This window comes from Pollicipes pollicipes, unplaced genomic scaffold (genome assembly GCF_011947565.3).
Source record: "Pollicipes pollicipes isolate AB1234 unplaced genomic scaffold, Ppol_2.1 Scaffold_6052;HRSCAF=7182_pilon_pilon_pilon, whole genome shotgun sequence".
Taxonomy (NCBI): Eukaryota; Metazoa; Arthropoda; class Thecostraca; order Pollicipedomorpha; family Pollicipedidae; genus Pollicipes; species Pollicipes pollicipes.
Genome location: NW_023596805.1, coordinates 17,768,534 through 17,791,175, shown reverse-complemented (window position 1 = coordinate 17,791,175; position 22,642 = coordinate 17,768,534). Strand labels below are relative to the sequence as shown.

At 54.2% G+C, this 22,642-nt stretch overlaps 2 protein-coding genes across 2 annotated transcripts; both read left to right on the top strand.

Annotated features, from left to right (window-relative positions):
* Positions 1–1,559: 1,559 nt before the first annotated feature.
* On the top strand, positions 1,560–4,652 carry LOC119104302 (oocyte zinc finger protein XlCOF15). The gene is made up of 5 exons (XM_037228000.1): positions 1,560–1,565; positions 1,845–1,935; positions 2,785–2,915; positions 3,878–3,988; positions 4,469–4,652. Exons 1-5 carry the CDS (start codon positions 1,560–1,562, stop codon positions 4,625–4,627), a joined length of 498 nt encoding a protein of 165 aa, XP_037083895.1. The 3' UTR covers positions 4,628–4,652.
* Positions 4,653–6,317: 1,665 nt separating this feature from the next.
* Positions 6,318–16,141, top strand: LOC119104530 (cytochrome c oxidase assembly protein COX18, mitochondrial-like). The gene is given in 8 exon segments (XM_037228245.1): positions 6,318–6,379; positions 7,260–7,574; positions 8,047–8,184; positions 8,667–8,814; positions 14,484–14,608; positions 14,863–14,973; positions 15,738–15,776; positions 15,778–16,141. Coding segments are annotated over 7 exon segments (1,008 nt in total). The 5' UTR covers positions 6,318–6,379; the 3' UTR covers positions 15,910–16,141.
* Positions 16,142–22,642: the final 6,501 nt, after the last annotated feature.

The window sequence follows — 22,642 nt, the reverse complement described above, 5'->3', positions numbered from 1 at the left end:
TGCATGGAAGTGGCCGACCCTGACCCGCCCGGACTCCCTTCCCACTGCTACGACTCGCCCTTTCTCCGCTCCGTCTGACCGTCTAACCTCTCAGTTTGGCCTCTCACTAGTCACGCTGTCTCACCTCTCCTCACCATCTCACCTGTCCTCACCTCACCTTTTCACCATCTCAACCCTCCTTCCCACCATCTCACGTCTCGTTCTCACTGTCTCGTCTCGCCTCACCATCTCACATCTCACCATCTCGCCTATATCCTTTCACCATCTCACCTCTTCCTCACCTCACTTCTCCTCACCATCTCACCTATCCTTTCACCATCACACCTCTCCTTCAAACCATCTCACCTCTCCTTCCACCATCTCACCCCTCCATCTCACCATATCACCCCTCCTTCTCACCGTCTTACCTCTCCTTCTCACCATCTCACCTGTCACTTCACTGCCCTGGTCGCCGAGGCCTCGCCGTCTCCCGCTCCGTCTCACCGTTCTCATCGTTACGCTGTCTGCCGCCAGGGGATGGCGACACCAACAGCTCGACCATAGTGGTGCAGCCCGCCCAGCTGGACGGCGGCAGGCTGGTGGTGTACCAGGTCAGTGGTGCTTGGTGTGGTGTACTGGGTCCATGTCGTGTGGGTGTGGTACATCGTGCAGTAGTCGTCTATTAGCTTATACAATGTTGGTTTGCACTAGTGCTGTCTCAATAGCTCTTGCGATGCTTCCGTATGTTGACACCACTTCACTCCGATATTTCTCCTACTCCGAATCCAGTCATCAGATCTGGTTATCTGAATGGATTCTTCACACTGGTGCGTGTCACCATTGTGACCCTCACCAGCTGTTACTGCATGTGGCCCTCACCAGCTGTGACTGCTGACTGATGTGACCCCCACCAGCTGTTCCACTGACTGATGTGACCTTCATCAGCTGTTCCACTGACTGGTGTGACCCTCACCAGCTGTTACCGCGTGTGGCCCTCAACCAGCTGTGAGCGCTGACTGGTGTGGCCCTCACCAGCTGTGACCGCTGACTGGTGTGGCCCTCACCAGCTGTTACCGCGTGTGGCCCTCACCAGCTGTGAGCGCTGACTGGTGTGGCCCTCACCAGCTGTGACCGCTGACTGGTGTGGCCCTCACCAGCTGTTACCGCGTGTTGCCCTCACCAGCTATGAGCGCTGACTGGTGTGGCCCTCACCAGCTGTGACCGCTGACTGGTGTGGCCCTCACCAGCTGTTACCGCGTGTGGCCCTCACCAGCTGTGAGTGCTGACTGGTGTGGCCTGTGCTCGGCAGGAGCCGGCGGCCGGTGAGGCGCTGTCTGAGCCCGGCACGCTGTACTGGGCCGACATGACCGGGCCGGCGCCGCAGGAGCTGGAGTTGCCGCATGAGGTGGGGCGCCTCCGGACCGCCTGCGCTTGGGGGGGGGGGGGGAGGAGGGGAGGGGGCTGAGGATGGGAGTCGAGTCTCTCCCTGCGGTCCGTCTGTGGTCACCAGCGGCTTCTGGCCCGGAGGGAACAATTGGGTCGGCTCCCGATGCTCATGGGGACAGCCCCAGTCACTGAGAATGGTGGTTGGCGTGCAGCGCCGGCAGAGGTGCGCGGATAGTCCCGGCTGCCGAAGTGTCCCGCGGCGTCCGTCCTGGACGGGTGTGTCGGTCGGAGGGTGGGCGGTGCTGGCCCCGGCCACGGCAGAGTGCAGCGGCTCCGGAGCACCAGACGTGCTCGCCTGTCCCTACGGCCGGCTCTGGTGCTCACCCCCCCCCCCCCCCCCGCCCTCGGTGTTCCCGGTCCGCGGCGTAACCCTGCCCAGCTCACAGCAATCCCGCGTGTGTGTGTGTGTGTGACGGCAGGAGGAGTCGCCTGCCGCCGCCGATCCGCAGAAGGCCGAGCCCCGACCCGGCCGGCGCCGCGATCGGCCCCAGGCCGGCGCCGCCGTTCCAGGTGAGCGATCGCGCTGGTTGTGGGGAGGCCACCGCTGAGGAGGGCAGCTCCCAGCATCAGGGCTGGCCTCGGCCGGCCTGCTGGTGCGTGTGTCGTTCTGTCCAGCTGTGCCGGATGTTTTGCTGTCCTGGCCTGGGACATTCCTCTGTCGCTGCATGTAGCTGATGCAGACGCTGCGCCTCCGTCTGCGTGTAGACGCTGGACGTGTGTGCCCTGTCCGTGGATCAGAGTCGCTTTGCGTGGCGTCGGGGTTAGTGTGTAGCGGGACCATATCTCGTTGGCTCCGATCTGTGACGAACAACTCTATCGATGCCAGGCTGAGGCGGGTGTCACCATTGGTCTGTCGATCTGGGGTGTGTCACCGAGCGCGCCCGATTCATTCGGCTGCTGAGACTGTACTGCTGACCTCTCGCCCGGGCAGGAAGGAGGGCCACCGCGGGGAGGACTGTATGACGTCGCCTGCCCCTCGCCCCGGCAGGAAGGGCGGCCACCGCGGGGAGACTGTATGACGTCGCCTGCCCCTCGCCCCGGCAGGAAGGGCGGCCACCGCGGGGAGACTGTATGACGTCGCCTGCCTCTCGCCCCGGCAGGAAGGACGGCCACCGCGGGGAGACTGTATGACGTCGCCTGCCTCTCGCCCCGGCAGGAAGGACGGCCACCGCGGGGAGACTGTATGACGTCGCCTGCCTCTCGCCCCGGCAGGAAGGACGGCCACCGCGGGGAATCGAATTCCGAAGTGTTGGTGTCTCGTTGTGTCGATCTGGAATGCGTGTCCGGCCGTGCGCGCACGTCCAGCTGCTGCGACCTGACCTTGCCCTGTGACGCCAGCGTCTGACCTGTCGTTGGCAGACGTCAAACAGCTCCGGAAGAAGAGGAAGCAGCAGGAGGCCATATCGCTGGCGTCCGGCAACCGCTTCAGCTGCCTCTTCTGTACTGACTCCTTCGCCTCCAGCATCGCCCTGCATCAGCACTGCAACTCGGTCAGTGGGACGGAGCAAGGGGGAGGGGGCGACCGCGGAGTGTGGCCAGCACGAGGGTATGTCGCTTGTGGGAGCGTACCAGGGGCACGGCGGGCAGGGGGACGCTGGGAATGTTGGCGTATCAGGGCATGGCTGAGACATGCATCAGTCATTGTCTGGTAGTTGCGGATGTGTGTAACTAGGTAGATATTCAGGTGTAGCCACGCAAGACCTTGTGCTTGGTGTTGCGGGCAATGTGTCACGACCTGGCGGATCCCAGTTCGTGATTTGCCGAGACTGGGGCCTGGCTCATTTGATGCGTTGTTCCGAATGGCCATCTGCTCTTGGTCGTGGATCTGAGCTTGGCAACTCGCCTAGAGTTTTATCGTTCTATGCGGCAACCGGCTGAGAGTTAACGATTGTTTAAATGGCCTAATGTGCGTAATGTTTTGTCTGACACCCAGAACTGTTCGTTTCGCCAGACCTGCGCAACTGTCATGACTTGTCATTCGACATCGCTTTCACCGGTGCCTGACTTTTGTCGAGACTTGAGATCGGCGGTACGGTCCTGCAGCTGCGGTCCGTGGGCCGGACGCCACGGTCTCTAACGCCTGACCGGTCTTTAACGCCTGACCGGTCTTTAACGCCTGACCTGTCTCTGACGCCTGACCGGTCTCTGACGCTTCACCTGTCTGACGCCTGACCGGTCTCTGACGCCTGACCTGCCCGTCTGCTGGTGCAGGAGCACCCTCTGAAGCTACAGCCGTGTCCGCACTGTCTCTGATGCCTGACCGGTCTCTAATGCCTGACCTGTCTCTGACGCTTCACCTGTCTGACGCCTGACCTGTCTCTGACGCCTCACCTGTCTGACGCCTGACCTGTCTCTGACGCCTCACCTGTCTGACGCCTCACCTGTCCTGACGCCTCACCTGTCTGACGCCTCACCTGTCTCTGACGCCTCACCTGTCCGTCTGCTGGCACAGGAGCACCCTCTGAAGCTGCAGCCGTGTCCGCACTGCGAGAAGCGCTTCCTCTACCGCTCCAGCCTGCGCTTGCACATCAGCACGCACCAGGAGCCGCGCTTCTGCTGCCAGGTGTGACGGCTGTGGCGGAGGCGGAGCGGCGGGGGTCGCCGGGGCACGCCCTCAGTGTGTATGTGGGGGGGGGGGGGGGGGGAATTGGAGACGATTGACATATTCCAGAAGGCAGCTCGGGACACATGTTTATGTAGCAACATTCAGACACCAAAACAGAAGTAAAAAAAGAAAGAACGGGAATAGGTGAATCAGACGTAGGAACGTCAAGCTTTCGGATTCTCAGTAGAGCAGATCAGAGTACATCTTTGGGTAATCGAAACGTGGTTTGCACTACCGCCGGCAAGAGCGAGCAGGGGACCAAGAGAGGCTGGCGAGTCTAAGGCTCCCAGTTCCGCTTGTCCTTCATTTACAGCGAATTGAGAATCCCACCTGTATGCGTGGAAAACCTGTCAAACCTGAGTAGAGACCTGACGGAAGCCTGACTAATCTGACGTCACGACAGCCGCTCTGACGTCACACCGCCCCGCTGCCCGGCAGGATTGCGGCCAGCGGTTTTCAGCCAACAGTGACCTGAGGAAGCACCGGATGTTCCGACACAGCGCGGCGTGCGACTTCGCCTGCGACGTCTGCCCGCGCGCCTTCAAGTTCAAGTGGCTCCTGGAGCGACATCGGCGGCGGGTACACGACGCCTGCTGAGCCCAGGTCACCTGTCAGAGCCTCTACGAGACCACTGGCTGAGCCGTGGTCACCTGACAGAGCCTGTACGAGACCACTGGCTGAGCCATGGTCACCTGTCAGAGCCCGTGCGAGACCACCGGCTGAGCCTTGGTCACCTGTCAGAGCCTGTGCGAGGCTACCGGCTGAGCAGTGGTCACCTGTCAGAGCCTGTGCGAGGCTGGCGGGGGACGAGGACGCGTTCGCTACGGCGGCGCTGACCGAGGCCGGGTGGCCTGTCAGACCGCGCAGCCTTGTGTGTGGACGTCGGGGCCTGGCTGACCGCTGTTCGCGGCGCTAATGATCGGGGTTTGTGTGTCGGAGACCACACCAGGTACCACGCACCCGCCAAGAGCACTGGGATCGCCGCCCTGCGCTGTGCTCTGTGTCAGGTCTTGACCTGCTCCCAGCTGTGATGTCATAGTACCTGAGGATCGTTTTTCCTGTGACGGCACACGGCGTGATGGTGCCGGTGGTCGAGTAGACTCGAGTCAGGATGGGATCACCAGGCGTTCGATTGACTCTCAGCTAGTGCACGGAGGTCAGTTCTGTTCCGCTCAGTTCTGTCCAAGCCGTGAATTTCTAACAATTGGCGTTTGATTGCATCTCGTTCCGCCGTATCCTCACTTAACAAATGTTCACCAGTCAAAAACGCCCGGAATTGTAGGCTGGCAGCTTTACAATGTCCGTTGTGAGCTAATGGGGCGTGGATTAGGTGACCCGGCAGGTGGCACAGGCTGTGTGTTGGAGTGTCCGTTGCCGGTGATGCCCTGCCATGTGTGGCAACGCTGTTGGCTGTTGCTGTTGCGGCGCTGCTTCGTCTGGTGGGTCCGTAGGGAAGATGGTGATATGTCGCCTGTGTGCGGAGCCTGGTTGCCGCGGTGTCAGATCTGGAGGCGAGATGCCGTGACCCGTGATCCGTGACCCCACACCGCCCCAGGCGGTTCACTGGCGTGGCGACGCAGGTTCTGTCGTCAGCTAGCTTGGCTGTGTGTGTGTAAATATGCGTTGTAACCACGCAATGCAAATATGCGATCGATCTTCTGCAGATCAGACGGCTGTCCCAGGCAAGCGGACACGCTGTGAAGTCGGCTCCTTCCTCGGGGCTGTGTCGGGTGTCGGCCTGAACGGCGGTCCTCCGGTCGTGCTCAGTCCCCTGGGTTCCTCTTGTCGACGGGCATCACCGCTGGAATCCGTGCCGCGCTGCCTGCTGGTAGCTTGCAGCTGATCACGGACGCAGGACAAACCCATGGCAAAATGACTCACGCGCGTGACCAGCCAGGGGCACTGCTATTCAGCTGGCAAATTCTAAGACACGCCAGCAGTTGAATGAAGTTCCATCGCGCGTATGGCGTTTTTGTGGTTGGTGCACGTTTGAATGGAAGTGGACGCCGAGCGACGGGCAGTAAATTTAAAAAAAAAACTCCTTCGGTATGATGTGAGATTGGAAATGCTATTGATAAACAAGGTCTTTCTTTACCAATCAGTTACCAACATTTTCCGCATACCCATGCTGACAATGAGGTATTACGGCGTGGTATATAGGTAGCGTTTGAGTCTAGACAACCGAGTCCTGGTCTTGTCGGGTCAATAAGACAATTTAGTAGCATAGTTCTATGATGGGTGCTTGGCGCGATTGGTCCGAAAGTGACGCTGCCGGTACAAGGTGCATCGCAGGTTTTATGTAATGGGTAGGTCGCCGGAAGTTCGCGAAATTTTTCCATTCCGCACGCGGTAAGTTTAGACCTGCCCTACTTTTGTACTTGGGAACGTGTATAATGACTTGAAAAAGGAAAGAATGAGACAGTGAGCTAGCCTGACCCAGTTGAGTAACCGACCAGGTGAACGAAACGGAGATTGTGGTTTGGGGAGAGGGATAAAGTTGGTTCTTGGACAATTCAACAAATTTGCCTCGAGCTTTTCCCCTACTGCACGTGCATGAATTTGATGGGCATGTGGTTATAGCTAGTGCTTGAACCTTGTATGGTAATAAGCATGGCAGAATGCTTACAGGACACTTGCCTAAATGTTGCGGAAACACCGTATTGCACACCATGCTCACAATTATGTTGTGTTTCTTTTGTTGGATGCAGGAACAGTATGCAGACTGCTGGAACCATTTATCTCCTAAATTTCCAATGTTACGTGTGGACTGTCCTCTGCAGTCTTCACTGGAACCTAGGCCAATGTGGTCACTGTTTTTGAAATGTTAAGGAATCATGCTGAGTAAACTAAAAAGTTTTTCAACACATGTTAGTGCATGCAAACATACACATAGTTCAGAGCATCGATGTATGAACCATATAGGCTAGTGAACCTCTGTAGGCTAGATGTCAGCTGAATGTAGCAGGGTCTGATGTGAAACAGCTGTGAGTACCACATCATGCAGCAGTATTGGTGAGGAACAACAGTTGGAGGCTCTAACATTACACACCCTCAGCTTACTTAAATAAGAAACACTGATCCAAGAGCTGAGTTTGATGCAATCAAACAATATTGTTTACTTGGCTATGATCACCTGCAAAAATTTCCTTAACTCTTTGCAGCTGACCATGCCATCCCAACCCCCATGTAACATTTTTGTAATGCTGCCTATTGTCACATCTACCCACAGATGAGCCTCAGCTGCTTGCGGCTGCCCTGGGCAGGCACACCATGCCAGCTGCCTGTAACACTGCGTCTACTGGCTGCCGCCGACCCCCGGCCGCGTCCCGGCCTGCCCTCTGGCGGGCGACACCTGTCACTGTCAGCGGCGCTGGCCGGCCCGGCCGAGCTGCTGCAGAGCATGGGGGCTTCCCGACCGGTGGTGGCCGCGCAGGAGGCGCTCGTGTCGCTGCATGATGTCAGTGGCCTGCCGTGGTGGGGCACTGTGCTGGTCACCACCGTGGCGGCCCGCGGTCTGGTGACGCTGCCGCTCGGGCTGTACCAGGTGTGGACAGGTGTGGACGGGTGTGACTGCCGCACGAGCTGTATTAGGTGTGGACAGTTGTGGACAGGTGTCACTGCCGTACGGGGCAATGACCACGGGGTGTGAGCCGTGGGGAGTGTAGCATTACTGCTACCGAAGACGGTATTTCATATGCGGCAGCTCGCATTGCAACTGTTTCACCTACTTGGAGGACGACAGCGCCAACATGGGCTGTGGGGGATCATATCCACACATTCACGTGGGCTCCTGGAAAACATCGCGTTTCCTGCTTGACTGGATAAAGGAAAGTAGGCATAGAGGTCCCAAAAATGCTCGCTACCACGACGCATTTTGAACGGCGAGTCAACACTGAAGTAGCCTGCACTGTGTCACAACTGCATGTCCTCTGATGTCTGTCCTTTGTTCTCACACACATGCATTCTATCCTCAGTTGCTTGTACCCAGCACTCAGCCGCCCGCGCTCTGTCCTCAGCACTACATCTTGGCCAAGTTTGAGAACCTGCGGCCCGAGATGGATGCGGTGGTGGTCGACATCAAGAAGGAGATGGCCGTGGCCGTGCAGAAGTACCAGTGGAACGAGAAGCGGTCCAGGCGCGTCTTTAACAAGGCGGTGGGTGATATCAGCTGGTAACCGTGATCAGAGCAGTCGGGTGTCCCATCGGTTGCCGATCACTCACCATTGGCCAGTGGAAAAAAAAACAGAACTCGATAACGTCGCCTTGGATGGGTTTTACCCAATCGGTAAGGCCTGCTCATCGCAACTTTTTCGATGATATGACAGCAAGCAACAGTAAACTGTGGCAGAAAGATGTCCGGCATTTACACGATAATGAGTTAGGACTCAAATTAAAATAGAAACTTAGGACGATTTATTGGTGGGGTTGGCGGGGGAGGGCGAGCAGCCGTGGATAAACTGCGCCTCTGAAAAATCAGTTCCCTTGCATTACACCATTTGTGTCTCACCTGCTTTGAAACGTTTGTCTACACGCTGCCGGTCGTCAGTAGCCGTACATAACCCCTCCGTGCGCCGCAGGTGAAGCGTCAGATGTCAGTAGCCGTACATCCCCCCCCCCCCCCTTCTGTGCGCTACAGGTGAAGCGTCAGATGTCGGAGCTGACGGCCAAACACAACTGCCACCCGGTCAAGGCGGGACTCGTGCTCTGGTTCCAGTTTCCATTCTGGATCGGGCTCTCGATGGCTTTGCGCAACCTCTGCTGGGGTCTGCCGGTCGGAGACGCAGGTCAGGCCCCGCGGCGCGGTGGGGAGGGGCCCTCTCCCGTCCACCCTCTGACCACTGGCGGGGGATGCGGGTCAGGCTCCGCGGACGGCGGGGGTAAGGTCTGTATCTGTGACCTCTCCTGCAGACCCCTGCCCACCGGTTACCTGGCTCAGCCCGCATGCCGTGTGGTGAGCACTGTGACACGGTTTCATGGCAGAGCTTGTAACGTAGTTACTGCGGACGAATAAACTTCCATGAAGTGACTCCCGCCGCAAATACTCCTTCGTTACATTATTTCTACGCGGCAAAGATTCCTACATAACCATCTCTACGCGATGCTACTGGAAATGCAAGACCATACTTAAACTTAAATCCCATAAAACCTTTAACCAAAAACTTCTACGCGATAAAACATCTAATGCCAAAACTTAGAGGCAAGGCAACTTATGATGCAGTCTTCTATACGACGTCACTTGTAATGCAAACACTTCTGACGCATAAATTGTTACGCGGCAAACCTTCTGACGTAAGAGCTTTTAATGCCGTCAACTTCAATGGGCTTCCATTGCTGGTGCGGGGTATGTGTTCCGAATTCCGAAGCTTTAGCTTTCCCGCCGGTAGAGCTTCCTCGCCGCCTCTGTAAGGCCTGGGACCCCCGTCTCCCGTACTGGGGCTCTCTGCTCACTGCCACTACCAGGGACATGTGATTGGTAGCGCTGCCAGTGTAGTAGGGCAGAACCAGTAACTGACTCCTCTGACTAACATTCTGAGTCCCTGGACCTGTCCGAGTATGGCCAGTAGACTCCGGCTGGCCTGCACGGCCCTGATCGGTACCCAATGGGACCGATTTGTTTGGTGCCTGGTGCCGCTGACCAACAGAGTAGCCCTCTCATTGTCTCAAGGCGGGGGCGTGGTCTCGCAGAATGAGTGGGGAGGGGCCTGAGCAATGAAAAATGATGTCTGCAATGGGGGGAGTGGGATATCCTGTGCAGCATGCTACAGAGTGCTACAGATGACTGACATGTGACAGGCGGGTTGCGCCACAAAATACACTAACTAACGGGGTTCTCAGCGGATTTGGTCCACTTCTCAAAGTTTGGAGGGTGTGTTGGGGGGGGGGGGGGGGGGGGGGGGGGGGACAGGAGACAGCCACCGGTTACCCCGGAGAAGGCTATCTGAGTGAAAGGGGACGCTGTTGAGTGCGGGGACCCTGACCAGAGGGTCTCTCATTGTCTCACGGATTCTGCTAGTGACTCAAGGCGCAAGGCTTAAGACCAAGGCTTGAAGAAGTGGCGAAGACAGGACCCAAGTTACCCTTTGGCTAATTTAAAAAGGCCGTGACGCTGCCCCTGTTCGGCTGGTGGGAGTCTTGGCCGGCACAGAGCCCCTGTTTAATGTCGTGGATCTACGGAGCCCTGTGCAATACTGTGGATATCCTATTAAGGATGGAGGATCCACACCAGCTGAACAGATACTCCTTTCAGTTTCCTGTTCATTGCCGAGGCTCCTTGGCCGATAGAGGGACCCTCAATGAGTCAGAGGCCCCTGAGCGGCGCCGGAGGGGGTTCTCTGATGTCCCTGGGTCTTGGTACTGGCCCTTGTCGGTGCGGCTAGCTGCCCAGCACCGGAACCCTGAAAGCATCGGGGTCACCTTCTCGATTCCGCAACCCCTGGACGACAGACAGCCATCATACTACTCAGAGGCCCCAAAACCCCGGTCGGTCCTTCCAGCCCGCCGGGCCTGAAGAGCAGGCCGAGGAATCCCCGATCCACGAACGGAGCTTCAGCCCCAGAGCCCTCTTGAATCTGCCGCTGGCTGGGATGATACCTCCGGAGTAAGCCGCTCGTGCGACGTACTGTCATATGCCGCCTGCACCATCTGACAGAATATCTGCCAGTATTTCAAGCGATGTGTTTTAGAATGCGCAGAATAATCCAAGCAGTTAATGCTTTCAAACTTTGAAGACGGCAACACAACAATTAATTGCTGGCACTGCACGTGCTCAGATGTGCATTGGGACTTACGCAGATATGTGTGATCTAGAGGTATGCTCATCTTCATAGGTACACACCAACGTGACGTATTTTCATCATAATACCTCCCCTCTGGGGTTGTTGTAATTGTGGAAGAGTCATGGTGATATTCCTTGTGAGAAGCAGTGTCGCTTGAACTTTCCTGCATTAGGGAATCTAGCGTGTAGATTTGTATGGGTTATGTCATTTTGAATTCGAAGTAATGCCGCATAGAGTTATATGTTAAAGGTCATGTTCTATAGGAGCAATGTTGCACAGAACCTTTGGAATTAAATCGTTTGAAATTTCATGCGTTAGAAGCTCTTGCACAAGAGGTAATTTAGCGCGTATGGCTTTGCGTTTGACCTTTTGTCGCGTGGAAGCAATTTCATGTATAATTTTGCGTTAAAAGATTTGTCGCGAAAAAGTTTGCATAAAAATCTCTTGCATGAAAAGTGACAGTCGTTAGTACGCTTGCTTCGCTGTCCTTTAAAGCGCAGACATTTGATTAATGCATGTTTTGCAGTTAAATTCACGTCTCTGGCTGCCCTGGATGACGAGATGTGGCGCAAAACGTGACAAGCCGTCGGGAATAGCAAGGTCCATCTTGCTGGCTTGTACGCACGTGACATGTGGCACGTGCGACCTATCTCATTGCACCACGTGATTGCCCGTTTGAATCCCTATGTAAGCACGCCACTCCGAGTCGATTCGTATCCTGGGTGCCAAGATGTGGCGCAAACGTGCCAATTTGTCGAAAAACAAAATCCATCTGTTCAGATCGTGTCGGCGTGGCACGTCGCACGTGCGCCTCGCGATCGGCAGATCAACCCTATGTCAAATCGGTCCACTTCCAATCCGGATGGGATCCGCGCCGACCCGTCGTTGCCGATCATGGATCATGCATGGCGCGCCTTGCCGGCTGGCCGCCGATGGGCAAATTTCCGGCGCTCTTGTTATTTTTGTGGCTAGCAGCGCTGCCCGTAATGCCGACATTCCCTACTTTTCCCACAATGTGCAGTGCAACAGTGCGTCGTACAAAGTGGTGTGGTACACTGAAATTGAACATGTGCATTGGTGGACGCTCTCAAATTGGATGCACCCCTCCCCCTCCACCGGCACTAGGTGCCGAGGTGTCGCGCGGCATGTGAAAAACGAACGCAGCCAAATATATGTTTGCATCTAGTGGGCGCGAGACACGTGCCACGTGCGACGGGAGACCAAGTGCCATGCGATTCCTGTACCATCCCCTATGGAAGCGTGCCACTCCCGGGTCGCTCTGATCCGTGGTTGCCGAAATATAGGTCCCGGATGGTGAGCAAAATGGCGACGTAATATAGTCGGTCACCACCGCGGCCCGCCGGCTGTGAAGCAACTTGGCGCCGGCGGCCTATCACAGATGCACCTGCGCCGCCAGCCATTTTGCTGAAAGGGAGTATGGCACGTTTTTGTGCTTTTGGCTTATTGCTAGATGAGACTCATACGATTTTATCAGTAATGTCAGTTTCCCCGAAGTTCTACCGAATAACTCATAATTTCGATTTATGTAGCCACTCATGCGGAAGAAATTCGTGGAAAACTCCTTATCACCACTATAAAAGTCATACTTTTAGTTTGCCTTGCTTTTTCTAACGTATGTGTTTTGCAATGTTTGGAATTTATTAATTTTTCCAAATGTTGGCGTAAGAAATAGTGCGAAAGCCGGAAACACTGTTTGACGAAAGTATCTGCGAGCATGAAGCCAATATCCCGCGAATTCACCGAAACGTTATGCTATGGGTCTTTTCCTACTCTAAATACTCTAACTCCATGGCGTTTATTACACGAGCCCTTTTCGAAGCACACGTTGGTTTTGGGATATGGAATCTAAAAGTGTCTGCAGTGACGCACCGGTTGAACCTTCAGCTGATGCGTTTCTCGATCACTGGCGCTGGCCGCCCTCTACGCCAATCAGTGACGTTCGTTTGTAATGATGTCATTCAGGAACTGGCGACAGCCGCCCCCCAGCAGACCGCTGCCGTCATGATTACGGCCGTCACGACTGCAGAAAAGAAGCGTAGTGCTGTCCAAGGCGTTGGTAGCGTAATTTGGACTCGAAAATAATATAAAAAATTGCATCCTCACTATGTCTTGATGGTGCCGCAGTGGCACTGTTCAGGGTTTTTATTGGACGTAACTGGTCCTGAGGTTTCACTAGAGAATATTTTTGAAATATGCTCCAGAGGCTGGACACTCCGCGAAAAAATGTCGCCCGTGGCAGCCGGGAGGTTGTACGGTACCTTGTCTTCGCGACATAAAAAGCCGTAATTCATGCCGTAACTCTAAGCTAAATTGCGAGCAAAATGTGTCAAAGAATGTCAACAAAAGAGTGATAGAGATGTTAATGGATCCGTGAACACGCTGCTATAGTTATTGATGCCAAAATCTTCACAGTTTCGACGGTAGTGTCTAGTATTCGGCGCCGGTTTTTGAAATGCCTTTATTTGCAACTTGTCTGGAAATTTGCAGCGCAACCGTGCGTCTTGTAAGGTCATGCCGCACACTGGCATTGTAGGCGATGTAATTTCTAACATCGAGAAACTAAATATACCCCTCTATCTGCACTGGGTGCTGAGATGTGACTCAAAACATAAATGCTGTCCAAAACGGCCAATTGCGTCCTGCCATCTTGCGTGGACGTGGCACGTACCTCGTATACTTCATGGTTGGCACCTCATACTTGTCAGCACCCGAATCCCAGTTGATTTCCTTATCGGACCATGTCAGTTTCGTGTCGCTCTGACCTGTCGTGGAGATGCGGCTCCGGGAGTGCACGCGTGTCCGGCCTGCCGCCGATCGGTGGCAAATTTGGGGCGCTGTGTTGGGTGTGTTGTGGGGTGCGCCTATAGGTGTTTTGTGAGTGTATTTCGCCCGCCGCGCGCTGGCATTGCGAAATATGTCGTCCTGGCGTGACGCGGCAATCTTCGTCGGAGGATCCGGGTCGTGTGAAAATTGCGCGCAAAAACTCGCCGCCGTTGGGCCTGGGCAACAGACACAAGGCGGTGGCGGGCAAACACGCACACGTCTCCCTAGTGATGTCGCGTAGATGTCTTGCGTTAAAAGTTTTGTCGTGAAGAATTTCTTGTGTTCGAAGCTTCGTCGTGCAGAAGTTCATGCCTTAGAAGCTCTTGACGTTGGAAGTAATGCTGCGGAGAAGTTTTTACGTTAGAAGATTTGTCGCGTAGAAGTAATGTGGTGCAGATGTCTTCGCGTTAGCGGTTTTGTCGCGTAGATGGTAACGCGTTGGAAGTTCTCGTATTAGAAGCATTGTCGCGTATAATTTTTGCGTTTGATGTTCTGTCACACAAGTAATGTCGCCGATACGTTTTTGCGTTATAAACTCTGTCGCGTAGAAGTTTATGCTTTAGAAGCCCTTGCATTAGAGGCGATGTCGTGTAGAAGTCTTGTCGTGGAAGTGTCTCGTTAGCGGTATTTGTGCTAGGAGCATTGCCGCCACACCTCGCGACACGGACATGCTCCGCCAACGCCCTGGCGCAGCTAGTAGCAATTTGCAAACGGCATGGTTCTTGCAGCTCGTCAGTGATGAGATCGTGCCGGAGCTCACGTCGCCCGCCAAAGCTAGCGTGGCACGCGAGCCGCGGCCTGTCGCCTGACGGTGCTCCGCTGTCTGTCGGCAGCCAGCCAGCTGATACGGCTGCAGCTGGCGGTGGGAGGCGTGCTGTGGTTTCCAAATCTGGCCGCGCCGGACCCCACGCTGGTGCTGCCGCTGCTCTTCGGCCTCTGTAACCTCTGCGCTATCGAGGTGCGAGCCTCGACGCGTTGTTTGTGTTGCAGAGACGTGCGCAGACATCGGCCGCGACCCCTCTGTCGCGCCACCGTGAACCGGGCAGGTATACTGCCTCAGTGAAAGCACGAAGGGATTTTGCTCGGCGGTATCGCTTTCCGTTCTCTATCGGTTGGATGTGACCTGATGTGATTCGCACTGATCTGACCTGGCATAATCTGACCTGACCTGACCTGGCCTGACTTGACCTGACCTGACCTGATGGCGGCCAGGTGGGCGTTCTGAGCCGGCTGCAACGCAGCACACGGCTCCAGCGGTACATGACCAACCTCATCCGAGGCGTCACACTCGTCGTGGTACCCGTGGCCGCCCAGCTGCCGGCGGTACGTGACACCCGTGGCTGATGCTGATGTGGCGTGCGCTGATGGCGCCCAACTATCAGCGAGTCAGGTGGCGCGAGAGCTGCCGTGCTGGTTCTGAACCAGCTCAAATTTCGGCGCATGTGTCTGTAGTGCCGCACCTTTCCGCTAATTTGAAATGCACGAATTACTTAGGCCCAACCGACTCGGCGCATTTTCATGGCGGTTACAAAATTTAGTCCTGAGTTTAGCTTCTTTACGTGTGTGTCTGTGTGCGTGCGATATGCATGTTTTTGTGCGTAAGAGAAGAATTGACCACGGTGACGCCTCCCGGTTTCAATTGTTCTGCGTCGTTCTGGCGGCAGCAATGCCCCCGATCCCTGAGAGAGTAGCCGCACCTACTGAAGGGCCTGGCGTGGCTGCGGTGCTGCCAATGGTAATAGATTTGATCTGGGCTCGTCGACGCTAGCGGCTCACGCTCTTAACAGGAGTGTTGCACATTTGTATGGGGTTGTGAACTTAAATAGCCGTCTTGAAGATCACTTGGCGCAGCTTACAGCACTGCTCTTCTTAAGACCTAATATCCTCTAGTTTCTCAGCTATACGCCCTTAAAGATGCGCAGACCAACACGCATACGAAAAGAAGACCAAAAAGATATGATTGTTGAGGCGTGTATATCTGTCGCGGTTGAGGACGATCTCCAGATACAACGGCCATCAGTTGGTTCTCTTTTACCTTTTATTTTGAGTTCTCTTTGAAACTTGATCTTTGTCTGCTCGTGTGTCAGGCGGTGGTGTTCTACTGGACGGCCTCCTCCTTCTGTGGCCTTCCTCTCCAACCTGGCGCTGATGTCTCCGGCCCTGCGGCGGGCGGCCGGCGTTCCACTTACGCCCAGCGAACAGCAGCACCCCTACCGGCAGATTCGTGAAAACCTGATGAAGCGGGTCGGCAAGAGATGACGCTACCGTTCGTCTTTTGTCGTGTATGCGAGTGTGACTGGTCCCACGCGATTTTGTGTTTTGTAAGGTGTTGCTATGAGCGCGTCGTATCAGAACGTGAAACAAAATAGCGTATTGTTTGTGATAATATACAGTAATGAAGTAATGGATGGTAATGTAAGCACCATTCTACACCTTTGCCGGACGAGCACGGAGTACTTATCGGCATCAGAAGCGATATTTATGTTGTATGCTCGCGAAGGAGGCTATGTCTGTAGAAAAAATCGTAAAGCCCGGAAGGTAGAAGATTCCTGTATCATATTCACGCGTCTTTTTGGGAGCTAATCACGCTGTGATATCTGGCAAGGGCCTGTTTATGACGGCATTGGGAATCCAAACACACCTAAACCGGCACCAGCATAAGGATAATGTCAAGTACCATTGCTTTACGGTGCTGCTGGTAAACACGGGATGGCAGAAATGCCCATTTTTGCAATAGTCCGGCTTATAGTTGGAACAATGCTTTTTGAATCACCTCTCTGCTCCTGCTGTATGCGTGCTCAGAAGCTTTTTAATCGGAGCGGTTCCTTGCATCGTCACTTTATGTCTGCGCAGTAATCCATTCGAAGTCTCTGATCTGAGGTGGGGCGCAGCACGCGTTCCCGCGCGCCTCGCTTCCGGAGCTCCTCGTCGAAAGGTCGTCCGCCAGCTAGATCAGCCACGCGGTCGGTAACGCCGTTCGTTACCTTTACGAGCTAACACGCACGGCTAAGTGGCCGCACGGCGCGGTTGTGACGTCACGGGCCCGAACGTCTCTGACCTTGGCCGGCTCCAGACCGCACAACGGTGTGAATGGCGCGAGGCGGCGCGACACTGGAGCGACAGTGATGACAGGTGCTCGTACCGCCGTGGGACGGGGATTGGGATCGGAGACGGGCCGGCTTGCTCATCGGACTTTCGAATACGGAGTGGCGGTTTATCAGAAAGGTGACTTTACTTCTGCCTAAACGAGGGCGAGATTATTTTTCAAAGATTTGGTCCAACCCTTGCGATTGAATGGATTTCTGGGGTCAGCGTTCACGCTAAACAGTGCCTGTTGATGAACACTGACCCCACCATCCGATCGTTAAATCTCGGGTGAACGACAGGATTTTACAGCGAAAGCTTAGTGCGCCATACTGCTCAGCTCGGTCCGCACTGGCCTCTGACGTCACCTGACGTCCAACGTGGCCGCTGCCACCTGCCGCAGGCGCTACCCGTCAGCGGCAAACGGCGAGCGCCTTAAGCAGCCAGAGACCACCCTCGCCATGGCTGTGTTAATTGAAAGGCATCGCTCTAATCAACTGAGCTTTTGGGACGGATTGGCTCAACGTGCTGACAGCTGCGGCAAGTCTGGTCTGTATCCCACGTTCAGCGTTGTTAGGCGTTCCTTTCATAGATTGCAAGATGTCTGTTTAGGAGTGATTCAGGCTATAGAAATAATGGGCTGAAAGCTAACCGAGATGTGCGAATGTGACAAGATTCATGGTGCTATTTTGTTTAGGTCAGAGGCCTACTTTTGGAATAGCAAGATTTGCCTCGTTCGAAAAAAAAACACTGAAAGCGCTCTTGATTACCTCAGTTCCTTTAATTAATGTCATCTCGTATCTTGGCGCAGAAGGCAATGGCCTATGGGAGATGGCCGCCCAACTTTGACGCTATCAGCCCTGTGGTGACAGGTTAGGACGGGTTTCAGTCATGCAGCATCGAAACGCGTGTCGTCGCAGACGTGCGGAAGTGACGGGACCGCCATCGGTTTGTTGCGAATAATGCTCCCGGTGATTACCCCTCGCTTGCTCAATGTGATTAACGCCTTTATTTTCCCATTCAGATTCCGTCATTACGTCTGGCATACTCCTGTGTGAATGGAAACTCGCAACTGTGGTACCCATCCTCATATCCGGAGATGGAAGCGGCCCTGGAAATCCGGGTGCGAGATCGACGCTCTTAATCATGGCTCGTGACGATACGCGACGAAGCCTGCTGAGATGGTGGCGTGTGCCCAAGTGATGCAGTACTTGGTGTCTCACGGGATCCCATGTGACCTAGCCTGGGCTTCGGCCAGGGCGATCCACGGAGCAGATGGGGATGGACGCGGTCACTTACTTCACAAACGGGATGGACCGCCGTCTGGTCACGACAGTTGGCACATCCAAGGCCTTTGACAGCGTCTAGCATGGACAACGATGGGACAAGCTGGGCTGGCGTGGCATAGACGGACCTTGGTTCAGGTACTGGTATGGCATAGACGGACATTGGTTCAGGGACTGGTATTGAGTGGGCGGACATTGGTTCAGGCACTGGTATGGCATAGACGGGCATTGGTTCAGGGACTGGTATGGAGTGGGCGGACATTGGTTCAGGTACTGGTATGTAGTGGGCGGACATTGGTTCAGGTACTGGTATATAATGGGCGGACATTGGTTCAGGTACTGGCATGGAGTGGGCGGACATTAGTTCAGGTACTGACTGAGTAATGGCCTTCGGAGCCCCCGCCGGTCATATAGGTCCACTGCGTCCCGCTCACTCACAGTGTGAATCAAGGCTCAATTTTAGGACCTGCACTCTTCTTACTCTTTGCAAATGACATAACGTTGTTTGCCCACTGTGGTCCCTCCAGTCAACAATGCAGCAGCAAACCGACATAACGGTGAGCAAAGCGCGGTGATAACTTGCACAAGGCACCGTAAAGATTTACCCTACAAAAACTAATTTTGTTCTTATATCTTCGCGACAGACTGCTAGCCCAAAATTTCGAAGTACGTTCTGTTGCCGTATGATTACGCCTATCCGCTTTTGCAAAACTTATGTGATTCGCTGTGGACAAGATTCTTACTTTTGAACGGCATGTTTCTGTCAAAGTTAAACATTGTTGCCACACATTATCTGGCTTGCCAAAATTGTCGCATCGGCTGCCAGAAAAAAGACTCGCGCGAGCTGAAGTTTTCCTATTCATATTTTATGCGCGACATCCCACCCCCATCTTGGCTTATGTACTGACTAATAAAACTGTAGCTGACGTTTCAGGTGCATCATGCGAGCAAAATAGATGTAAAAATATTTTGAGGCACAGGTCGCATGAATAAACTAAATAATCGCGCTGGACCATGGCAGAACCTTGATCTGACCCCCCATTATGACAGCATGTTCGTAAGACAGGTTCCTCACTTTGCCAGAAGCCATGCACTTTTACAATTCGATAGGCCCAACCGCTGTAAGAGGTAAGTTTCAAAAAGTCTGCAGGAATTTGACCCGACATTGGCCTTTCCTGTCAATACTTCTCGTTTTTTTTTTGTTTCTTTAAAGCTGCACCCACCAGCCCTTTCTCTTTTCGCAAATATTTCCAAAGCAGGCAATTAGTTCCTGAGAAAGCTTCCTTTTGTCATCCGACCTTCCAGCCCAATGCGCTCGGCTAGGATGCCAGTCAATTAATGAACAGTCCACTTAGGGGCTGGCATTATGACCTGTTCAGAGAAGAACCAGTCTTTTTGTGTTCCAGCCAAAAATATTTAAATGCTTGTAGTCTTAAAGCCGTTTTAAAAAGCTAACCAAACTGCGTTAGGCATGCATCGACCGTTGACCACTACGTGCCGAGTACACTTGTGACGTCATCAGCCGAGGGCAGCGGAATTTGGCCGAACGGTTATGCCTCCTGTTCTTGAGACCTGCTGCTGTCATAAAGCCCAGACTTGGCGGTGACGTGCTTCTCTTATTTGTTAAATCGGCAAGACCGTTGACCATTGCGTGCCGAGTACACTTGTGACGTCATCAGCCGAGGGCAGCGAAATTTGGCCGGACGGTTATGCCTCCTGTTCTTGAGCCTTGCTGCTGGTCTTGTGTATATAAAGCCCAGACATTGGTCAGTATAAAGCCCAGACATGGCGACGACACGTTGTCCTCATTTGTTAAATCAATAAGACCGCAACTGTTGTTATTTGACGACATGATCATTTCCTGTGCTGTCTGGAGGAAGTATTCTACACATGGGATGTAGAACAAGGCCTAAATAAATTTTGCAACGCACTTTTTGTTCAGAATTACTTTTAGAACGCCAACGGTCTCACCCGTCGACTGTATAACGAATGTTGTGACAACATCGCGAAATTCTAAATATGTCTCCAGTGGATACGATCGCACCACAACACCGATTGCCTGCAACGTTAGGCTCCGTTTGGAAGGTAACGTGATGCAGGGCGTCACATCACCGTCAGGAAAATTGTGTGACATTTGCACCTGGCATTTTCAAACCAAATTTGCGTGCGGTGGTTTTTATTCACTGTGACTTGAGTCAGGGTTTCTCATTTATCTTTCATGCGCAGCTGTCTGAGCTGGTTGCAGTGCAACACAGTGTAAACGAATTCCGAAAGTAGTCAAACATAGTGCCAAATACTGTCGTCGCCAGGAGCGCATGACATTGATCTAGCGTAAACTGAAGCGGCCGAAACAAAAAATTAAATTAAAGTACAAAAATATGTATTACAACCTTTCTGCCGAGCCAGACCTGGTCACGAATTTGCACGATAGGCGTCCACCGACATATCGACAGATCCGACAGATTTTTTTTCGTAACAACCGGCCCTTGACGGACCATACTGAAGCCGATAAAGGACATATCGATATCCAATTTATTTCCATCGCACAATACCATTGAAGCCAATCCTGTACCGCCAGGCTCTCCCTGTCTTAGATCGGAAGAGGCAGCAGGGTGGAATTCATCCCTCTCCCCTTCCTCCCCATCAATTTAAAGCTTTGAAAAACGGCGGACCGGGGCAAGAGTTAAGAAAAGGCACGTAAACCTACTACCATAAGATATAGGGTATAGCTACTTAATTGCACATTTGCAGACGTACATCGGCCATAAATGGCTTGGTGGAAACGCTTGTTACAGGCGCAACGAAAACGTGATGAAAGTTGGTAGGATGTATGACTAATGCAGATTATGAACCACCAGTCTGCCGTCTCCCAGCCCGATCGGTCGTATTCGCAAGGCTGACAGAGAAGGAGCCTTTGTAAACAAACCTCTTTGACTAGACCGGACAGGATTCAAACATTTCAAAAAGCTGACGAATGGGAGGATTGAGGGAGACGCGAGCGGATCTATTCAGTCAGCCAAATGCTCGTGTAACAAAGAAGGTATTGAAAGCTCCCGAGCTTCTCCGTTTGAAGGCAGGTAGCACTTTATTTATTTCAGTATGGGCTTATTTAAGCGAAGCAATATGGATGACAAGATTCTTCAGTCACGCAATGCCTTAAATAAGTAGTGCAATAACACCGCATCTGCTGGTTTCTCCGTTATTTAATGGCTGGCCAAGCACACATTACTCCATTGCCGCTGCCGCACGCCAACCTATTTAATCTGGTAACGGGCAAGGGCACTCTGGCTTCACTCTCAGCCTCCCATTTCACCTTCATAATATTCTTCCAGTCGGGCCGCTCACTTTGGTCGCTGCTAAGCCTTCCGGCTGCCCGAAGACACACACAGGAGCATGCACCCGGGTGTGTGCCCAAACACTCTGCGATGCTGGGTCTCAAACGTCGGAGGGGGGGGGGGGGGGGCACGCAGCAAGAGCGACAAAAAGGCTGCTCCATTTACATTGATTACTAACACGCACCAAAACACGGCACCAGTAAGCCACAAGAAAATCAAGAATGACGTCAGCAAGGCCCATATCTCCGACTCTCCGGAGGGGAACCAGAGAGAGGTCGTGTTGGGAGACCCCGTAAGGTCTGTAGGACCTGCTCGTGGTCGGGTCCCCTACGTTCGCGGGCGCCCATGTCTCTCTCACCGGCTCTGCCACAAGCCTTGCGGAGCATCCCCTGCGTGGAGAGGAACACAGAGAGCAGCGACGAGCCGAGCAGCAGACCGAGAAAGCCGCCCACGTCAGCCAGCAGGTCTGTGGCTGTGTAGGTGACGAGCACGTACAGAGTCGGCCGAAATTCGTTTAGGCGCAGCTGTATCCGAATGGTATTCTCGTCACTCGCCGCCGTGCCGCGGCGAAGCTGGAAGCTGAAGCGGTCCTGCACACACGGCGCCGGGCACGAGCACGTGCTCTTGCCCTTCTTGAGCTCGTTTACGATGATCGGGGCATTGTCCTGGTACCAAGCCACGTCTGACGCCATGCAGCGCGGCTTATCGCCCCCAGCACTGTCATCCTCGAAGCTGCAGCTGAGCGAGTTGAAGAAACATGTTCGAAGGCAGACATATTTGCTGTAGCTCGGGTCCTCCTCGCACGGCGCTCGTCGGAGATTTGGGTGCACCTCCCGAACAACAGTCCCGCACTGCTGCTGCAGACTGGAGTCGCTGAGAAGCAAGAACTGAGTCTCGCCGCCCATCGGGCCGCTCCAAGCGTTGTCGCTGTCATGGATGAAGAAAGCGTAGCTGATCGCAGTGTCATCAAACCACGCATGCTCGAAGTCGGGCTGGCGTCGCAGACCGAGATCTGTGTCAAGAAGGCCTGTGCCGGATGGCGTGAGCGTCGCACACGTTCCGCCGAACACGTAGTTGACGCTGCGCCTCCACGTGCCGTACTCGACGGTGAAAGTATCGGTGCTGGCGTTGGCGAGATATTCTTTCGTCTCACTCAGACCCTCAATCATGTCTACCATTGGCAGACCGTGTGCGAGAAACAGATCGGTCAGCGATCGGTTGCCGAACAGGTGTCTCTTCTCGTCCTCCGACCCTACGCGGCTCACACGGAATGCGCTTAGACTCAGG

Coding starts and splice junctions, on each gene's coding strand:
- LOC119104302 (XM_037228000.1), top strand. Junction 2,916..3,877: donor TGCATCAGCACTGCAACTCG/GTCAGTGGGACG, acceptor CTGCTGGCACAG/GAGCACCCTCTGAAGCTGCA. Junction 3,989..4,468: donor AGCCGCGCTTCTGCTGCCAG/GTGTGACGGCTG, acceptor GCTGCCCGGCAG/GATTGCGGCCAGCGGTTTTC.